The sequence below is a fragment of the Aplidium turbinatum genome, chromosome 7, assembly GCF_918807975.1.
Source record: "Aplidium turbinatum chromosome 7, kaAplTurb1.1, whole genome shotgun sequence".
Classification (NCBI taxonomy): Eukaryota; Metazoa; Chordata; class Ascidiacea; order Aplousobranchia; family Polyclinidae; genus Aplidium; species Aplidium turbinatum.
The window spans coordinates 26,541,500-26,563,175 of NC_137478.1; the positions used below are offsets into that span (position 1 = coordinate 26,541,500).

Sequence of the window (21,676 nt, forward strand, 5' to 3'; positions counted from 1 at the left end):
ACAAATCGTCATTGCATAGCACGAACAATTGTTTTGAGAATATAATTTCCCGCGCATTCTAGCGCGCATCTAGAAAATGTTAATACTACTGTATATCCCTTAGCTTTCATTCAAACAGGAAAACTTTCGATTTTTACGTTGCTTCAACGATTGATGACATTGATTCAGCGTAATAAAAGTGATTTTTTCGCTGAGAATCGATGGGAGTACGGGTACTTTTACACTAATCATGCGCAACTCGTATATATATATATATATATTTTATTTTTTTTTCATTGTGATGGTCAGAAATAAAAACAAACTGATTGACTAACTATATATTGACAGCGAGTTTTGCATAACATATAAAAAATTGTGTCTGGAAATTTTTTTTTGGCTCTGTTGTATCAGACAAAGTCTTAATGATTTTGTTTCATTTCTTCTTTTTGACTGTTGGTTTGTGCTTATTGGGAGCAGCCTATGAAGCGTAAGTTGCTTATAATATTTTCTTTTAAGGCTACATTAGGCTGGATTGATCGAAAAAATGTGTTGGTTTTCTGTGTGATTTCAAGTTAACCCAAAACCCTTATCGTTTGGCTTTAAAAGAATTTCATAGCATTTTGTTCTTTCAATTTTATTACTACACAATAGTGGTATTTATGTTGAAGAATTATAAGTTTCGTTCCCTTGTGTCAAAACATCCATCAACGTATAAAATCGTGATGAGTACTGAGTAGTGTAGTAGATATGACGGAGTCATAAAATATTAACCGAAAGTATGTTTGTAGGCAAGTCGATCTTACATTGGAGGCAAACGCTTATGGAAAGGAAGTAGTTGAAGCTGCGATTCAGAAACTGGAAGGTATTGATGGACTTTTCAAGAACGATTTTGGATTTCTTAAAAGAATCGCTTTGGTTGAAAGCAATTTTGGAAATTCTTCGACCACTGCAGCACACCCAAATAGAGGGATCTGGCAGGTCGGACGAGATTTTATAGATTTTGATAAAACTTTTGACATCCTATTTAGCTCCATGATAATTATTAAACGTTTATTTCAAACCTTGCAATCCATATGAAGCGAAAAGAACAATTCAGCAAGCTCACTAGCATGCAGCATGCACTACAAAGACACAGGCTATTATGCCAGTATAAACAAGTAAACATATTCAGACTAAGATTATACAAGATACGTTGTTTGTTTGTAGTGTTCATGAAGCGATGACAATAAGAAAGAATCTGATTTCTTGACGGACGAAATTAAACTATTAACTGAGATTTCGCGGCGTTAAACGCAGAAAGAGATTTTCTCATCAAGGCCTCAAATCAGTGGCGTATCCTAGTCGGTTGAGCAAGGGAAGCAATAAAACTGGTGGGGGGTTAGAGCTTGCCGAAGGCATATTCTAGGGAGTTTCGGAGGCATGCTCCCCGGAATTTTTTTTGCAAAATTACACTTAAATAATGGATTATAGTGCTTTATGGAAATACTTTTTGGGTTATATTTGTATGAAATTTAATAGCAGATAAACAGCTATTAACTTATTAAAGTTAGCTCTTACACACAAACGGCCAAAAACTGCGGCGAAAATTGAGAACATCAACAGTGGCACTACTACGTCTTTACTAGGCTACTCAAAACAGGGGCGGCTTGCTAGTGTGGGCTGCGGTGCTGCAGAACTCCCATGAAAGTTTTTACAAAAAGTTTCTCAAATATCTTAGCGTTTCTTCTGCCGAAAATTCATTGTTAGGATTGCAGGATGTCATGATTTTACAAACTTCAGCAGAAAATAAATATTCACAACAATGTATCCTTCTAAATGCAGAAATGTCTTTTACACTCTGAAATCTTTCTTCCAAACTCAATTGGCATTAAGTAAAAATTTTTAGAGCCATGTCTTGCATTTCATTCAGTTCCATTTATCCGCCCCGATAGCTCAATTGGTTAGCGCGTCACTTCTGGAATGAAGAAGCTTCAAGATCAAGCGGCGCTGGTTCGACTCTCGGGGTGTGCGCTTGAGCAACGCACGTTAAGGACTGCTCTCCATTCAGCGGCATTTAATGGATGGAATAGTTCCCCGGCAACAAGACTTCAACAATCGGAAACTTCACTCTGTCAATCTCGGTGACCGGGCCTGTGTCAGTGATTCAAAGCCTCTACAAGTATGCGAAACTGCCAGGATTAAGCTCTGCAAGAAGCTTTCCCAGTCCGAGGATAAAGATTCAATCAATCAATCATTTCTAAAGCACACGTGCCTGTTACAAACTGGACACTTGGACAGCCATAGCACTGGCTACATTAACATTGAAGGAATTTACAAGGATATCAAAGCATGGTTTTAACTCCTGCAAATCTGGCTTGCAACTCCTCCTGTAATCTTTGCACTTTAATTTTGTATTCTTTCAATTTGTCTGACCTTGCCTCTTCAGAAGAACATTTGTTCTCATACTGACACTGCGAATGTGACAGAATGTTTTTGACATTTGTCTCTATAAAACCTTAAGTTTGTTTTGAAAACGTTTGAGCTATGTCTGATACAAACTTTTCTCAACATTACTATTCAGCTGAAAGAGCCACAAGAAAGATGTCGGTGAGCCGCATGCGACTCACAAGACGCAGTTTGCCCACCGTTGGCTTATACAGACCATAAAATAGATTAACTTCCATTTTCATTGGTTATTCAGCTGACTGAAATGTAATTTTTATTTTAAGTTACAGCAATCACAAAAGCCTATGCATGAAATTAAATTGCTCATCTACAGCTACCTACAGCTGTCGTATCTTAAGCCTGTATTCATTTCAGTCAAGTCTAGCCTAGACCTCACATATCATGTCTTATGCCAAAGTCTATCCAGCCAGGATAACAGTGTAAAGCTAACATTAGGCTCAAACTTTTCCTTTATACGTAGCCGATATAACCCTAACAGCGCATTAGATTTTTTCATTACGTACCGGTGCAATACCCAACAGAGTAAGCGATTAAAAATTGCTTCCACAGATTAGTTAAAAGAAACGTAAATTGAGTAAACTTTCAGTTTCCTTTTTCCTTTGTTTCTCACTTGTTTCTCCGTATAGCAAAGTATAGCTTTTGTAAGTTTCCAATTTTTTCAAAATTAAAACCGAGCTGAAATCATACGGGGACATGAGTTAGAAGCTGCTTTAATTCGTATTCAGATAAAGAAATTACGAAATCATTTTACCGAAAATTATCACCTCTTTTTTTCAATTTTGACAGGGAAAGCAATGCTTCCATTGAGGATATGCCTCTGCCTCAAATGTAGTTATACCACAAGAGATTTGAAGCTCACTGACGCTGATGTTGTTATTGTTATACACACTGTTATACGCCACTCGTAGACGATGAATACCAGAACAAAAATTTACTCTATAGTTGGCTTCCACACACTTTTGCATACAATACGATCAAAATAAGGTATTTTTGACTAGTTGAGAACATCTAGAAAATCTAGCTCTTAATTTATTTGAAGAGCAATGAAAGGGGCGAACTTGTCTAGTGATATCACAATCATCATGCAAGTCACTTCGTACTGTAGATGCACACTTAAGTACAGTGCAACTGCACAATTGAATTAACATTGGCAAGAATCCATTGCCAAGACATCCGGTACCTGTTGAAAAACTTACTTCCTCACAATTGAGGCCCACAGCCAAGAAACCGACTCTTTTCCCACGTTCTCTAGCGCTTCTCTCTCACGCTACCTGGAAGTGGCAAACTCGTCAACGCCACCTAGTGATATGACGTCAGTTGGAGTCGAACTTCGTGGAGACCAAACTAGCCGAGATAAGCTTGGTTGATAGTGAATGCGCAAATTTATTAGGCATCCATAAGGAAGACGCATCTTTCAGCCAGCATTATACAAATTTAGTTGTTCATGCCTTTGTGCCAGGAGTGGTTTGCGAAACCCATCGCCGAGGGCTAGTTTTGTAGATTACAACAGCCAAACTTGGTTAATATATCGAAAACATTTTGTATTGTATTGTAGGACATAGTACATTCGACTACCATGCGATAACGCTTTAGCATTCATTGGGACTGTCTTCGGCAGTGTTGACATCTAGGTTTTTAAAAAATAATCTAGATGAAGCTAAAAAAAGACCAGAATAAACCAAATTGAAGCAGAAATAAACTAAAAAATAAACCAACATATTATACTGATGACAAATCGCATTACGACACACAAATCGAAAACAAACCAAACCAAAAAAACACACCAAATCGAGAAAAAAAAACCCAACGGTTGCAAGTAGGCTAAATCAGATTTGATTTTAAAAAGATTAAAATGGTAACACTGGTCTTCGGAACCCAGCATAATCTTCGTCGTCGCTGGGGTACTTTCTGCGGATGAAAGAGACAATGCAGGATGGCAGCACCTCCATCCAACAGCCACTCCAGCACGTGCCTAGAAGCGACCAACATGAATTGCTTGGGAGATATAACAGCTTCGTTTAATAGTGAATAGAACAATTACGAACCAGTTCTTGAAAGGCTGTTGAACAGTAAATAAGCTCAAGTAAACTCACTCATTTGACAACTTTTTATCGCGTCCTCTGGGCTTGCCATCTTTTTCCCAATTCTTCCTATCAACCCTGAAGAAGGTTTGTAGGACTGCTGGATTGACCATTGCATGGAGATGCCACCTTAGCACCAGAAACAAATTTTGTGTGACAGATAGAGCAAATTTTTACCATTTTAAATGTTTGGCTCAGAACTACAGTACAATAATCTAAGACTAAGAATTGAAATTGCAAGAGAAATGTTTTGTTTTAAAAGTTCGTAGAGATATATTTGAACGAAAGACTTGAAGCTTACAAGAATGTCACATAACATTGGTTAAGACGTAGGCTACCGTACCTCGCATGGGCCTATGACAGCTTTGGTCTGTCCCTTAACCCTATTATCCCTAGGTTCTGAGTTCCACCGAATCCCCAGGTGGTGCTGATTCAGCACCCAGTTTAAGCGCTTATAACTCTTTTATTACGAGTCTCATCATTACCATCTTTTGACAACAGATAGAAAATTTATCTGGGGTTATGAAAATTGTAAAATTGTCATTCAATTGCTTAAAATACTCTTGATTCAAAGCAATACACAAGCAGGACTTTTTTTACCACATTTAAAATAAAGAAACACTGCAATCAAGAAAAAATGTTCGTTTTTTCCCACTCTTTGACGTCATCACGGTTTGCGGTTTCCATTCTCTCGAGAGACTGAAGGCTGACAATGATTTTAAGATTTTTTCTGTCTGCGGTTTTTCTTGCCGACGGATTTGTCAGCGCTCAATGTAGCTGTTCATTTTAAAGGATTTTAACGTCCGAAGAGAAGTGAGAAGTTCTTTTTATTTGCATCAACAGCACATGTGGAAAAAACAATACAAGATTACAATGTGAACTAGGTTGTTTTAATGTTTGCTGACGATGATGGGAGTGGCAGAAGGACCGAACTGGTCATCAAGTCTGCCACACCCGTGTGGTGTCATAGCTTATTTGACATGGAACGGTGTCGGAGTTGAACACAAATATATATTGTATACAGTTAGTCTGATTTTGAATAACACGTTAGTCTGATTTTGAATAACGCAATAGTAGAATTGCTTTTCTTGAAAAGGTTTCACTGTTGTCTTTCAGGATAGTCAGAAACAATTCAAGCTGTTTCGTCTATAGCCTATGGTTCACACAATTTTGTATTGTTGAGAAGTATCTTGTTCTGTGCGAGTCAAACGAATCTTCACGACACTCTGGACACTTTTTTTTTATAAAAACGTCTTGCAGTTTGTTCCACTCACCAGAATGAAAATATTTGTTTTTGATTTATTCTATGGTGTTGTCAAGTTTTGTTTAACTTAGTAAAAGAAACTGTATTGAGTAGGACCGTTTGTCACAAAGTAGATTGTAATAGCAAAAAACAGTTGAATTTTTTGCAGCATCACAGAAGTTAAAAAAATGCACGAATAAACCTCAAATAAGTTTTGAAGTCCATGCCGACTTGCCTAGCACTACCCGGCAAGAAAAATTTGTGCATTTTGCATTGATTCAATGTCTGTAGACTTTTTTCTCAGTACTAAAAATACATCGTTTTAGTAGCTGGGTAAATCCTCATAAAAACGGCAACGTCACTGCAACTACATCGATTTCATAGTCCAGCCACAATTATTTATTCAATCAAAAATAAGATCAGAGAATTATTAAATTTTGTGTTGCAATGCAGCACAAGCAGTTTATAATATTGTGCATTTAAAATTTTCTATTGTATGCCTGTTTTATTTTGCATTGCAAGAAATTGCCCAATGACGACTAAATAAAATCCTGCTTGAGACTCGCGGCAGATTGAACATAGCGACTTTGGAAGGAAAATACATTTTGAAGCCAAAGCGAGCTGGGCTTAGCGATCAACATTTTGAAATGCTGTTGTTTCTGAAAGGAAATTGATGTTGTGCTTCTTCGCTCATTTTAGATACCGGTATAAAAGTATTGACACGGCCTTCTGCTTATAAGTACGGAGTGTCCTTGGCATGTCGTTTTTTCAATTTTTTATTTTTTTATTTTTGGTAGGCGTACGTTTTGGGCTTGGATTATGGATTTTTAGAAGCATTATAATATGTGGAGAGCTAGCAGAGTGGTCGCTGTTTTGTAGTTAGGCAACAGCTACGAACAAAGTATCGTCTTGCCCTTTATCATGTATTTTTCAACTTGTACTTCATGCAAAGAAGAGTAGTTGTACGTCAGTACACATCCATTTCTTTGAAAAGTAACTGTAACAAGTTACTTTTAACAAAACGGTAACTGTAACTGAAACTAGTTACTTTTTGAGCGAAGTAACTGTAACTCAATCACTTTGAAAGTAACCAGTGCCCACAACTGGAAGTTATGCTTCGCTCTAAAAGCCACTCGGCTGACATCACCTATGTATACAGTCTATTTTCTAAAGTATAGCGTAGTTGTCTAAATCTTTAGAAAGTTAAAGGCATAAAAGATGTTAGAAATTGTTGCCCACATTCGATAAATGGATTCATAATTATCAAAATAACTTATAAAATGAGACCCTGATTGTGACTTTAAAAAAAAAATATTTACATGAACATGAAAGACCAGCCACCAAATTAATCCTTTTTAGCTTTGGTTCAACGTCTGCAAATGTCTGTCTGGGCGATGCTTAGGAAAAAGAGGGTAGCTTCATTCCTAAATCCTAATGGATATAGGCGTCAGCCCTCCTCGATTTACAAGAAGGTATCTACGCTCACTTCAAATGCTTCCTTCTCAGCACTTATGTAAAAGTTGGCGCCTTTTCGTTGACATTAATGTTTAATCAGTGGAAGAAAGGTTTAAAAATATTGACAAAGGTTTAAAAATATTTGGAAGATTTTACTGTGATGGATTTTATAGCCGGTGCATTATGACGGCAACAAATTATGATTTTCTTTGAGTTACGTAACCTAAAGCAGATGATCGATGCAAAAAAATAATAATAACAAGCACGTACACAGCAAAGAGTGATCAATGTTCTGATCTAATACTTCGAAAACCGTACGTTATTAGAGTAAATGCTCGTTTTTTTTCTAGGTATGGCAGAGCGAACAAATTCGCTCTCATAACATTGATTCATTGTCTACAAACGCAAACAAAAGAAATTGCGGACTTGGTAGATTGACCGAATCAGCATTTGCGTTGAAACGATGAAACTCTCACAAAACACTTTCATGAAAAATTGAGATCTGTCCAGAAAATGTGGATAGCCTACATTTTGCAAGTGGCATTTGAACATTTAGGCGACTGCAGAAAATTCAAGTTTGCAGTGATATGACGTTTTTGAATGAAAGCTTTTTGTATTGTCATCGCCACTTTCCAGTTTTGAAGGTAAAATAGATAAATATGTACAGTTTTGTTGTTAGAAAAGGAATTCATAGATTGCGTTTGAAGATCAAGGAATTGTGAGGTCATAAGTTACAACTGCTATGAATCACACAGCAAACAAAAAGATTTTTTATTTAGCAAATTGACTAAAGATCAGCGTTGCGTTCAAACGATGAAATTAGTAGCAAGTGTTTTCATATAAAAATTGAAATCTACCAAGAAAATTTACTTCGGTTTTTCACGCCGCTTCTAAACATTTCCTGGGGATGTTACATTTACTGCAGCAATATGATGTTATTGGATGAAAGGTTTGTGTATGAAGTAAAATCCTGCGTCAGCACAAATCTTTGATTGACAACGCTAAAGCAGAAACCACCAACCAGAAAATGAGTCATACATTTTTGCGGTTTTGTTTTCAGACAGTTCTCGGCCAGCGCGACGCTCCATATGAGCAATAAAGAAACACACAGTCTTCTCCGGAAAGAGCAATTTAGCAAAATTTCACCAATTGCATTTCAAAATGCATATGTTTGCATGAAAAGTATAAGACATTGGAGGCCCAAATTTACACACAATAAAATTCGATGATATTTAGGAAAAGTCAAAAAAATCTGGATGCATGGAGCCAGTGGTTAAGCCGCGACAGCACATTTGAAGTGCTTGGTGCTGATTCAGCACCACCTGGGCAATATAGGGTTAACCAACAATTTTAATGGATAAGTCAACAAACCTGGCTTATACATATTTTTCAAACTCGAGATTGCAAAGAGCCTATACTAACTGCCTTCACATAAAAAGCACGTGTAACAAGATCGAAGCAGCGAAAAAAAACCTCCTTCCTAACTAGGACAAACACAACTAAAGGACAGAGGAGTAGAGGACTTGCAAAAGCGATTGTCGCTTCGGTCTGACTCCAACTGACGTCATAATCCGCGTGTTGCGCAATGCAATCCGCCATTGCAGAAATGTGGTCAAAAATACAAGCGCGTGGAAAACCATAGTTTTTATAATTTTTATTGAGATAAATATAGCCTTAAAATGTAAGGGCGAGGTTGGTATTTATAGATTGAAACATGCTCTTTCAGATAAAGTGCGGTCAAAGTCATCGTGCAGTTGGACTTTAATTCGGTAAAAAAGTTAAGTTTGGAATTAAAAAGACAGTTTAGGGATTATATTAAGTTTGAGCAGGGGCGTATCCTCAATGGAAGCATTGCTTCCCCTGTCAAAGTTGAAAAAAAGAGAAGAGTATATTTTTCAGTAAAACGATTTCGTACTTTCTTTAGCCTACCTGAATACGAATTAAAACAGCTTCTAACTCATGTCCCCGTATGATTTCAGCTCGGTTTTAATTTTAAAAAAGCTGGAAGCTCACAGAAGTAGGCCTAGAGATTCGTACCGCATCCCTTTGCTCTCATTTTTGCTATACGAAGAAACAAAGGAAAAAGCAGCGCAAAGTTTGCGCGATTTACGTTTCTTTTAACTAATCTGTGGAAGCAAATTCTGAATCGTTTACTCTGTTGGGCATTGTAGCCTGCTGCTTACCAGTAGGCTACGTGTAGCATATAGCTAAAGTGATTGCACGGCGTGCAACGTGATCTTGCCTGTAGCTGCTAACCGATTGTTGCATTGTTGCAACAAACTGTAGCCTACATGCTTAACAATAGCTTGGTACTGGTAGTCAACCTAACGTCAGGTTGTCTGTTTTGTTAGTATAGCCTACGTATCTTTGTTAAATGAAGGTTTAATGCATGTTTTTGTTTTCTAGACACTTTCGTGATAAGTTAGTTTAAGCTTTTAGTAAAGCAAATACAATGTACAGTATAGTTTCATTTCACTACGTAATGAGAAAATCTAAGGCGCTGTTAGGGTTATATCGGCCACGTAAAGAAAAGTTTGAGCCAAGCAAAAGTTACGGAAGCTATACTTTCAGGGGCGCCGGAACGGTTTTTGACCTGGGGGGCAGGATCATGAAAAAGGGCACTTTTGTTGCTGAAAGGCCAATTTTTTTTAAAGTTTTAAGATAAGATAGAGCAATAATGCTCATCCATCAGCTCATCATCGAGTAATGATACAAGTGTCCGGTATACAAAGAATAATGGCACGGGAGGGCATCATGCTATCTTATGATGATGTAAGCTAATTACCTACTGTGATACAGAATTTTGTGTCGTAAATATTATTTTGAGGCAGAAATGAAAGATTATAATTAGGCTAAAAGCTAATAGCTGAAATTGTTATATCGTACTGCAAAATGTGCAGTAGCTTACATGACCTTAAAAGGGCACCATGGCCCCCCTGCCCCCCATCCACAGAAAAATTGAGGGCAGGGGCATCCACCCCTTTGCCCAACCGCTTCCGGCGCCCCTGTGTACTTTGCTATATTTTGCTATACGGAGAAACAAGTGAGAAACAAAGGAAAAAGGCAGGGGAAAGTTTACTCAATTTACATTTTTTTAACTAATCTGTGGAAGCAATTTTTGAATCGCTTACTCTGTTGAGTATTGTACCGGTACGTAATGAGAAAATCTAATGCGCTGTTAGGGTTATATCGGCTACGTAAGGAAACGTTTGAGCCTAATGTTAGCTTCATACTGTTATCCTGGCTGGATAGACTTTGGCCTAAGACATGATATGTGAGGTCTAGGCTAGACTTGACTAGAATGAAAACTGGCTTAAGCTACTACAACAGTAGGTAGCTGTAGATGAGCAGTTTAGCTGAATTTTGGTGTTCTGTAATTTTAGCCGCAGTTTTTGCCCGTTCGTGTGCAACAGCTACCTTTAATAAGTTAATAGCTGTTTATCTTCTAATAAATTTCATACAAGTAGCCTATTACCCTAAAAGTGTTTCCAGAAAGCACTATAATCCATCATTTGAGTGTAATTTTGCAAAAATTTTCCGGGGTCCGCCCACAAGTTTGATTGATTTCCTTGCTCAACCCACCAGGATACCCCACTGAGTTTGAGCCCTTTGGTGGGAAAGTACATTACTTGAGACTTGTCACAATTAAAGACCATGTCATGCAATTGAGCATATTGTTCACATACTTTGAGAATACTTCTCATGCCACTAATACTTGGGCAGAGAGCCAGAGACAACACAAGTCATCAGCAAACAGTATAATGCTATGATTTTATTTTATGCCCCATTGCGAGTACATGCAGATGCTTACATTGCGATCTCAGATGCAGTAGCGTTGACCACAAATGGGGATCCAACAGGTACTTTTGAATCAGGGTCTGGAATGATTTAAGGGCCCAAAACCTTTTCAGGGGCCCGGAAAGTTAAAGAAATTTTGCGTATATTTTTGCTATAATGCATTTATTTAGTAGTGTCATGTTTTGAAAGCCTGAGAATGTTATTGGTACCAGGTTCAATGTAGCTTCTCAACGGACCTGCTCAGATGTAAAACAACAGGCAACTGGAAAGAGCGAAAGAACTTAAGTAGTGACTCCGGAGCGGTGTTGAATTGACACTCTTCCGAGCGTTAATTGCTCAGATGTTCTCACTACTTGGCAACGCAGCCGAGAATTAGACGTTACTTCAAACCCACGTCTTCACAAACAAAGAAATTACAAAACCAAGCAACAATGGTTTAGCTCTTAAAGTGTGCGCATGAGCAACGCACTTTAAGGACAGATATTCATACAACAGGATCTAGTGATAGAATGATTCACAGCAACAACAAGTGAAAACTTTGCTTTGCCAATCTAAATGATCGAGCGTGCTGTTACCGCTTCTAGATGAAGAGTGAAGACTTGAGGATGAAGATTCCGACTTTCGTGCTAAATAACCTTTGTTAAACTGATAATTTATAAGATTGTTGAGCCTTTAAGACAAGTGTTTTTTTAATATTTTTCCAATTGGCAAATATTTTAATTCCTCTTGAATTCAAGTTGTTTTCGTTTGATACCAAGGATAGGCTTCTCTTCATTAGTCGACTTCGTGGTCCGAGAACGTGCCATCGTCAAGTCAGAAAACGATAGGTTCTCGGCTCCGGCTTCGGCTCCAGCTCCGGTTCAAGCTGGGTTGAAGATTGGTTTGGTTTGGTTTTGAATCTTTATCCTCGGATTGACAAAGCCTTGATATGTTATTCCTGGTAGTTTCGCATACTTGTAGAGGGCCGGTTACCGAGATTGACACAGTGAAGTTTTCCGATTGTTGAAGTATTGTTGCCGGAGAATTATTCCATTCACTAGGTGCTGCTGAATGGAGAGCAGTCCTGAAATGCGTTGCTCAAGCGCACACCCAGAGAGTCGAACCAGCGCCGCGTGATCTTGAGCCTTGCGCGTAACCACTGAGCTAACCGGGTGGACTTGTTTGTGCATTCGCAAAATTGATAGCCTACAACAAGAGTCAACATAAAACTTATACCAAAGCAAGTGCATTTTTACAGATCACACGCAAGATCCAGTCTAGACTGACAAGTGGAGACACGCATGCGGCCGTTGATAATGCTTCGCAGGAGTTAGGAGCAGACAGCGTCTCATTAACGGACCCTGATTTTTCGTAAGAAATAATTAAAGTTTGCTGAAAGTCAGCCACTTTTTTAAGCTACTGATGGTACTTCCAAAGGTTTGAGATAACGAGTTGAAAGTATGCAATATGCATCTTCATTGCTTTTCTACACCACTAAAAAGTTTTGATGTAGACTATTGATTGTTTTGAACTGGCGTACAGTAGGGGAGACCGGGGATAGCTCGGACGATTTTTTAAATACAGCTCATATTTTTTTTAAATTACACAGCAGGTTCGTAAATGTTATTTTGTTGTAAACCGTGAAGCTTTGCCAAAAAAGAGTAGGAGTATCGTTTGTTTCAGCAAACCGGAAATGCTTATAAAAAGCATAATTTACACGGTCCTCAAATGTCCGAAGTCACTCCGGTACCGGGGTAATTTCGGACATGCCTGGGGTCATCTCGGACAGCAATTTTATGCAGACGTTTTGAGTTGATTTGACAGTTAATACAGAATATTTGTTTTTCTTTTATATGTCCGAACCATTATGTCTTTAAAATCCAATAAATTATTCAAAAGATCTGAAAATAAGATTTTGTTTAAGTTTGACTTTTTTCACGGGGATACTTCGGCCATTGTGTCCGAAGTTTCCCTGACCACGTGACTACAGGTAAATGAAGAAAATATGGCTACCTGATTAACTGCTGGTCAAAATCATCACTTGCTTATCGGAGTATTGCTTTCTAACCACAACCTCAATCAATAAAAAGTTTGTTTTGGTTAACTGAAACGGAATTATGACCTTACACGTACAATTTTGAAATCTCGACATCACTGATCAGTGCCGGTCTTTGGGGTGTGCAAACCGTGCGATCGCACAGGGCCCGCAAATTAGGGCCCACAATTTACCCAGGAAATGCAGTAATTTTTGTCATTTCCAATAAAACATTCAAATATCTCAGCCAGGAATTACCAACAAGAAAACATAGAGACTCAGCTTTATTTCTGAAAAATGCCAAAGAAAACATGATCTTATCCTTTTGCTATGCCACCAGACAGCACCATTTTACAGTAATATTCATACCCAAATTTTTGTTGAACATGCTCTCAAATACCTAGCTACGCTACTGAATTGGATCATTGTCATTGGGGCCCGCAAAGCATATTTCGCACAGGGCCCAAACTACTATTAGGCCGGCACTGCACTGATAAAATTACTTTTTCGACCTCAACTTTCTAAGAAAACTAGACATACTTGCAAAGTTTATCCTGATTTGTAATGGAGCCACAAAGCTTTGGTAAACGTGATTTAACAATACTCTACTGTGACGTCACATGCCTTATCCGAGGTATCCCCGCGTCCGAATTATCCCCGGTCTCCCCTACGTACTTTATTTAAACATACCCACTCTTCAATTTCTCTCGCTTAGAACCACCTTCATTTTTTCTGGCAAGTTTTGTCATTGATCAGATTTATCTATAAGTTATAGATACGATAGGCCTTATGTTTTTGTCAGCATGAGAGTCATAGTTACTGTAAACAGGCAAAACTAAGAGCTGAAGATGTCTAAAAGTATCTATTGAGATTCTGGATGAGGCATTCAAGCTAACAACTGGCTTGATTAATTTTGTCATACAGTTGTCTACGGTTTCATAGCCTTATTTACACAGCGCTAAACGCAGTTGAAAGAATACAATTTTTATTTTTTGCAATCAGTGACCTAGGCTAATAAAATACTTGTGTCAGGAGGTAAATATAAACTTTAAATAGATCAATGGGCGCTTCATTGTGTCCAGTCCTGGGTGCGACGATCACCGAAAGCTTCTGCATTTTTGCATCATCAAACACAGTAGCCAGGCTGCATTAAATTGTATTGTATTATTATTTTGTCAGTACACCGTTAAAAGCAGCTTTTGCTGCCCGACTTTATATTGACATCGTTAGAGGAAACGACCCCATGCCAGTCTCTTTGCAAGACCAAGCGGACTGGTGGATGAACCATTATCACCCTGGGGAGTCGGTGGACCGTTTCATACAGATTGTGCAGCGATATGAAAACATAACATGTAAGCTGTGTGAATAATGCTAAACAAATTTTTTTTAGATAAAACTTCAACCATATATTCCTTGTTTCACTCTATCAATGAGTTGGCCCTTAAGCAATTTTACACAGCTGATGCCAACCTCGTATTGCAAAATTGTAACAAAAAAGCATGACTGGTTGCACAATGCACAAGTTTACTCGACTATTATTGCATTGTTATGTAGTCACTGTGTAAGAATGCAATAATAATTAGAGGTTTAAAAAAGCTAAAGTTCATTATTACACAGATGCGATGCTTATATTTATGGTAAGTTTAAAATATTTCGCGACCCAAACTGGAAGGTCTCGTGACCCAAATTTTGGTCGCGACCCACTATTTGCGGACCCCTGCTATTATAGGCTATGTTTTGACTACCAATCAGTTTTGTCACAACACTTTAAGTTTAATACCAAAAGAAATTTTCCATGATCTGACCGATGGGCGTTGCAGTGTTTTCAACAACCAGCTGCCAGCTGCATAGCCGAGTGGTGAGAACCCTAGAACGGCAATCGAAAGGGCGCCGGTTCGACACCGCTCAAGAGCATGCGGCTGTGTCTTTGGCAGGACACTTTAAGGCATGCCTGAAGGTGGACACGAAGATTGGCTTCCTTGCCTTCCCGTCCACTTAATCTAAATCTTCAACCACCAGGTGTAAGCCTGGATACGACAAACAAACAACCAGCTGAAGCCGGGAGTCGAATAAAATGTAGACCTGCAACAAACAAAAAACATGCTTTTATATGTTGAAGAATTTAACCTTCTGTAAAATATCAATAATTTATCACTTCTGTGATAATAAGCTACAAATTATTTCTAAAAATGGCAGGCACGTATTTTTTACAGCGTTTTGCAATATTTTTTTTATTTCAGCTTGTACTGACAAAAAATTGGACTTGTGGTTTCTATTAGACGGGTCAGGCAGCATTGGAAGCGGAAACTTTCAAAAATCACTCGAATTTGTTGAAAGAACTTCTGACTACTTCAACATTTCACAAGACCAAATTCGTGCAGGGTTAACCATATATTCTGTGGAAACCTACCTCATCAGCAACTTCAATCAGCATTTTTCTAACGATGAGTTCAAAGTTGCTGTCCAAGCATCACGTTATCCCAAGGGTAAGTAACTGATATTTTAAGCTGAAAATTAAATGAGGCTGTTCACCAGGCAATTAGTCGTCGTCGTCGTGTGAGCCTCTGGGGCCGAGGGTCTATCCTTTTACCACCCCAGATTCACGATGTTCCCGGACTACGCTGGAAGGCTACTAGAGAGCACCCAGTCTTTGGTTTCATCACCCATGACACGCAGACCTTCCACTCCGTTAGGTGGCTTGAAGATAGAGCAGTTATTGATGATGTGGTCTGCGGTCTGTTCCTCGGCACCACATTCACAGGAGGAGGAAGAGGCCATTCCCCATTGGTGCATGGTTGAGCGGAAAAGCCCGACGCCTGTACGGAGACGGTTGAAGCGCACCCATGCCTGTCTTGGTAGTGTTAGACCGATGGGGCGTGTGTCGGCGTCGGGGATGAACGAATAGAGTCTGGTGGCGGTTGACTTCCATTCAGAACTCCATTTATGGTCCGCCCAAGCAGCCGCAGAGATGTCCTGTATATCAGCTTTGGTGATAAGAAGTTGAGCGGCTGGCACGAATGAGTGTATTGATTTCAATCGACGGGGGTGCTCGTTTGGGAGAGCAGAGATCTTGTGGTGGAGAAGGTGGTTAGGCTCCAGTGCCCGTCGACCGAGGGACAGAGTGACTTCTTTGCGACGAAGCTCAGCAGGTTGGATACCAGCGAGAATAGGGAGATTGTCCAATGGTGTGGGACGCAGGCATCCGGTCACTGTGCGCAGGGCGCTGTTTATGGCAGTGTCGATGTTATGGCAGTGAGCACTGCGGCACCAAACAGGTGCACAGTACTCTGCTGAAGAGTAGACAAGAGCTAAGGCTGCTACACGCAAAGTGTCGGCCCTCGCCCCCAAGCTAGAGCCTGCCAGGCGCTTGAGTAGCGCAGCGCGGGATGTGAGTTTCTTGCGCAGTGACACCAAATGGTGGCGGTATGTGAGCGATCTGTCCAGTGTCACCCCAAGATATCTTGGTTCGGGGCAGAAAGACTTCTCATCACCGCCTTCAAGGGCACGCTGACCCACGCTACAGGCAGGCAGTCGCGACACCGTGCTTCCTGCTTAAGGTAGACCCGGCTAGCGTGTAGTTGGGAATAGCTAGCCTATCTGCAGAGGTGCAGTGGGTCTCTTGGAGGAGGATGACGAGTGCCCGGTTGGTATGGGCAAGCTGCTCCACAACTTTGATCTTGCTTGTTGTGTAGCCTTCTATGTTGAGTTGCAGAATGGTGGGGCGTCTGAACTTGTCCATTGCCCCTTGCAGCTGTGCCGTCCGGGTGGAGACTCTTGGTCGACAAGTTTCGTTTGGCATCTGCTTGGGCGCAGATGTTACTCACAGCATGGGGCACGAGGAGCCACTTGTCGTCCATCCCATCCCCTTGTTGTTTAGTTAAATAACTTAATGCGTTTTACTGGTGCAAATTAAGCTGAAACATCACAAGATGTACAGAGTGACAATCTGCTTTTTGTTCCGACGTTTCGTCAATGAGACACGACTGACTTCTTTTGGGGCTAGACCAGATAGTGACTACCTGTCTAGCATGGCAAAACACAGGACAAAGTTGAATTATTTTTTTTGCATTTTAGTTGATTTCCATAACAATGTAACGATGCAATAATTTGCATCAGTAGGGCGCATCATGTTATTTAATTGATATTTTATATTTTTACGAGGTTTTTTAAAAATGTTTATGGAAAAACGTTTACTACCTGGAATGTTATCAACCTAACCTTAACAAGTCTTAAGCATGCTAGTGCTACGTGGGCCTGCATAGCGGAAAAACGTGCAGTGTTTATTGAGGCCATTCATTAGTAAGTTACTGTAATTCAACTCCAAAAACGTGTTTGTTCTTAAATAAAGTTATGCTACATTTAAATGGATACCCGTCTTATTTTTTGATAAAATATTGAAAGCTTTTTTTGGATAAAAAAAACAAAAGATATACCCGAAGAAGACGATTTTAGCAACTTTTAGGATGTACCATTTTTGGGAAAAAATTCGGTAAGATTTTCAAAAAATCTAGCTAAAATTGTTAAAAAGATATTCGATTGTGACATTTACCCTGTATATAGACATGGACTTCTAAATAGTATCAGGACTGGAAACTCAGTTTTCAACAGTAGGCCAAACAGTTGGTACAACAGTTGGCCAACAGCCAAGTAACTAACCCTGTTGGCCCACTGTTGGCCAACTGTTGTACCAACTGTTTGGCCTACTGTTGAAAACTGAGTTTCCAGTCCTGATACTATTTAGAAGTCCATGATATAGAACGTTCAAAGTAGTCACCATTTCCAGCTAAAGTCGTCTACGCCCTTTCTCTATGTTGATTGCTTGATTAAATCTTTAACCTAGGACTGGGAAAGCTTCTTGCAGAGCTTAATCCTGGTTGTTTCGCATACTTGTAGAGGCTTTGAATCACTGATGCAGGCCCGGTCACCGAGATTGGCAGAGTGAAGTTTCCGATTGTTGAAGTCCTGTTGCCGGGAAATTATTCCATCCATTAAATGCCGCTGAATGGAGAGCAATCCTTAACGTGCGTTGCTCAAGCGCACTCCCCGAGAGGCGAACCAGCGCCGCTTGATCTTGATCCTGAATGTCATTTATAAATTCAGTTGTTTGCGTGATGCAAGCCTGAGATACATCGGTATGTCAACAAGATATTTATCGACTAGAGCTAGGGAACATCTGAATTTGAGTTCTATACAGAAAAGTGCAATAAAAGATCACATTTTCTCATGTACAGAATGCAAAAACAACGTTTCTATCAAGCAATTTGAGATCATGTCCAAAGTCAGGTCTGAGTATCAAACCAAGATCTTAGAAGCCTTGTACATAAAACGTAACAATCCACCTTTGAACAGACTTATTGTATGCTTGCGGCTCGTCTTTTTTTCTCTCTGTATTTTCAAGTTAGTTTTTTCGCAACTTGTCTTTCTACCACATCACGTGATCTGTTCAACATCTTTTAATGGAGTTACCTATAATTCTCGTAGAGCCTATATCGTTGAGTTTGAGCTAGTCAGAAGTACAGTGCAGTTTTTGTTTTATTTTTGTTCATAGATTCATGATAGATTTAATAAACCATTGTATTTCATTTAGATGTAGTTAAATTGTGTGTACGTTATTCCTGAAGAGGGCATCTTGCGATGTCGAAAACGTTCGATATTTAATTTGTTGCGTAGTTTGTGTTTCTGTAAATGTAATAAACTTGAATATGTTAAACTTGATAACGTTGCTCGGCTTCGTATGCCTATGGTTCAGCATATTTTTTTTTGTGCAACACCCTTTTCTCAAAGAAAGCTTGCAAGTTATAAGAGTGGTTGTGCAACACATGGTTTTCATGCAATGGCGGCGGCACGGTCGAGTGATGAGTAGCTTACATCCACCTGTACGACGCTCCAAAGCAGTTTGGTTCGACACGAATCGATAGTCGTGGCTGCATACAGCCAAGTGGTGCAAGCCCTACCTAGTGAAAGCTTGAAAGAGCACCGGTTCGATACCGCTCAGAAGTGGGTAACTGTGTCTTGGAAAGGACTTTTAATGGCATGTCTAAACGTGGACACGAAGATTGGCTTCCTTGATTTCCAGTCCACTAAATCTTCGACTTCAACCAAACGAAGTTGTGGGAAAAACACTAACTCAGGTTACTTAAAAGATGGCTTTTTTGATTTACAGTTTACTTAATCTACAACTGCCACACTAAGCCAGAGGACCATCAAAAGATAGGCTATGCTTTACGCTACCGTACTGTTTTTATGAAAATTTATAGGGGGTACGAGCACGGGAATGGCCATTGCGCAAGTGGATTCTGATGGATTTAATGTTTCAACTGGAGCTCGCCCCACTTCTGCAAACGTTGCAAGAGTCTTGATTGTCCTAACAGATGGAAAAAGTCACGATGATGTTGTGGTGCCATCTGATCAGGTTTGAAACACCCAACCAATAATTAGACAATTGCCCAGGTTTGCAACAATAACCTACAACGGGTGAGGCGGATGGCCATGATATGCGTTTAATTATTAAAATGAAAATCATCGACTGCAACAAATGACGAAAAATATGTTGGTGAAGCACCCTACTTCAAGTTTCAAATATGTAGGTTAGTCCGAAAGATAGTAAGCTAATGGAGGCAATAAACTTGCGCTAAAAGAGCTAATATTGACTACTTATTTCACAAAATAATTTCACAAATTTTGATTTATTTCATCGTAAAAAATGCACATTTCTCAGTTTTAGAGGACACATGATCAATTGCTTCGTTCAGATTTGCTATTGCTTACTTAATGAGACGCTTTAAACAAAAAAGAGTTGTCAAACTCATATGCGTTTTTTTTAAAGTAAACGGATATGACCAGGTCATACAATACTTGAAATTCTTGGTAAAGTGACTTTTTTGGCCAGCCGATGTGAAACTGTATTCTGCTTTTTGAGTTACATCTTTGGGCTAACTAATCACAGCACATTCATAGTCTATCACGAAACCAATGAACCAAAGCGCTTGGAAAATCGCTAGATGTAGATTTAACCGCTAAAGCTTAAAAAAAATACTTGAAACTGCAAACTTACAGTTAGGTCATATACTTAATTTTGAAATGTTTGATTAAATATTGATGGCATAGGCTACTAACTGTTACAGATAAAAAGTCACGGTGTCCTCGTTTACGCTGTCGGCGTAGGAAACTCATACAATGAAACGGAACTCAAAAGCATAGCAAGTACTCCGACTGCTCAGTACGTTTACGAGCTAGCAAAATTTGATGATCTCACCGAGGCGTTATCAACACGACTGCAACAAGCATGCGATTTTCCTGTCGTACTTCAGGTAATAGCTATACGTAGGCAGAGATGTACGTATACGCCGCATACTTGCGGTTTTTTAGCGCATAGCGTCAACGCATATTTTTTAATGTATTTTTTTCGCTACAACAGTTGAAAGAATATTTTCAATGGGCAAAGACATATTGAAACCAAAACACAGCAAAATGTCAGATGAACTCTTTCAGATGCCTGTGTTTCTTCGTGGAAATTCAAAATAAAACTTGTTTGTTTCGAGTGGTTTATACCGTGTGAATGTTTGGCACCTAGCAAACAAAATTAGTTTGCGCTAGTGTATGCGCTGACGGCGCCAACTTTTTTTCCACGTTGCGTTAACCCATGCGGCGTATGGTATTTCGAACGTTTGCGTTTACGCTGACGGCGTCAATATTTTTTGTATGCGCGTACATCACTGTACGTAGGAGAGAGCACAATTATTGTTCATGGACCGAATTTATTGCAAAAAAATATTAAAAGTCAGCTGAAAGAAGACATGTGCAATTGTACAGTACAGTGCATCATTTCCCCTCATTTTGAAAACTCAACTTGTGCCATTGAAAAATGGCAACCATTCCAGGCTAGATTCAACTAAAAAAATACAAGGGTCACCTGACCTCCCCTACCACCACCTCTTCATCCCCCTAAATTTGGTTTAGTAAAATCGCTAAAACTTAATGTAAATACTAGTTTTAGTTGAAATATGCAAAGAAAATAAAGTTTCAATAAATTTCTAGGCCTACATACTTTAGACAAAAGGTGTAAGAAAAGCTATAGAAAACAAGGACAAATGACGATATTGAAACTTTCAGTTAGACATACCAAAATAACAAGCGAAGACAACTGTAAACTGCATTAACAACTGAGTAGGCCTACACGAATTTTTTTTAACTTGGTTATTTAGGTATGTCACATTTGCTTGTTTTCATCACTTGAAGAGTATTTTTCAAGTTTTTCTGTGAATAGTTTGATGATGATGATGATAGCTAGTCTGTAGCCAACTTTATTCCTCGCTAAGGTGGTGATGTCAATGTATGAAGGGCTGAAGGAGCACGAACAAAAGTGAGAGTGGGATTAAATCATTCAAATGAGATTTTTGTCAAATCCTAGCCGGGGTATAGAAAGGATAAGTAACTGCTATGACCTCTCATATTTGCTATCATTCTTTATGTTGTGACTGGGGGAGTAGGGGATGCAGGCCCGGATTTAGGGGGGGCAGAGGGGGCAGGTGCCTCGGGCCCCCCATTTAGAAGGGCCCCCCGACGAAGAAAAAAATGTGATTTAGTGTTATTATTATTTTTTCTTTCAACCATTGAAGTTTCTGCAAAATGCCTCCCTCTTCTTCCAAAGTTTATTTTTAG

General features: G+C 39.3%; 1 protein-coding gene across 1 annotated transcript in view; it reads left to right on the forward strand.

Moving 5' to 3' along the window:
* The first annotated feature begins 325 nt into the window (after nt 1-325).
* Nucleotides 326-21,676, forward strand: part of LOC145774825 (uncharacterized) — a 39,390-nt gene continuing 18,039 nt past the window's right edge. The window contains exons 1-7 of the mRNA XM_082586148.1: nt 326-466; nt 768-957; nt 12,239-12,351; nt 14,195-14,367; nt 15,256-15,501; nt 19,273-19,427; nt 20,140-20,325. Of these exons, the coding sequence (XP_082442274.1) occupies nt 402-466; nt 768-957; nt 12,239-12,351; nt 14,195-14,367; nt 15,256-15,501; nt 19,273-19,427; nt 20,140-20,325 (1,128 nt within the window). The 5' untranslated portion in view covers nt 326-401. The remainder of the gene's footprint in view (nt 467-767; nt 958-12,238; nt 12,352-14,194; nt 14,368-15,255; nt 15,502-19,272; nt 19,428-20,139; nt 20,326-21,676) is intronic.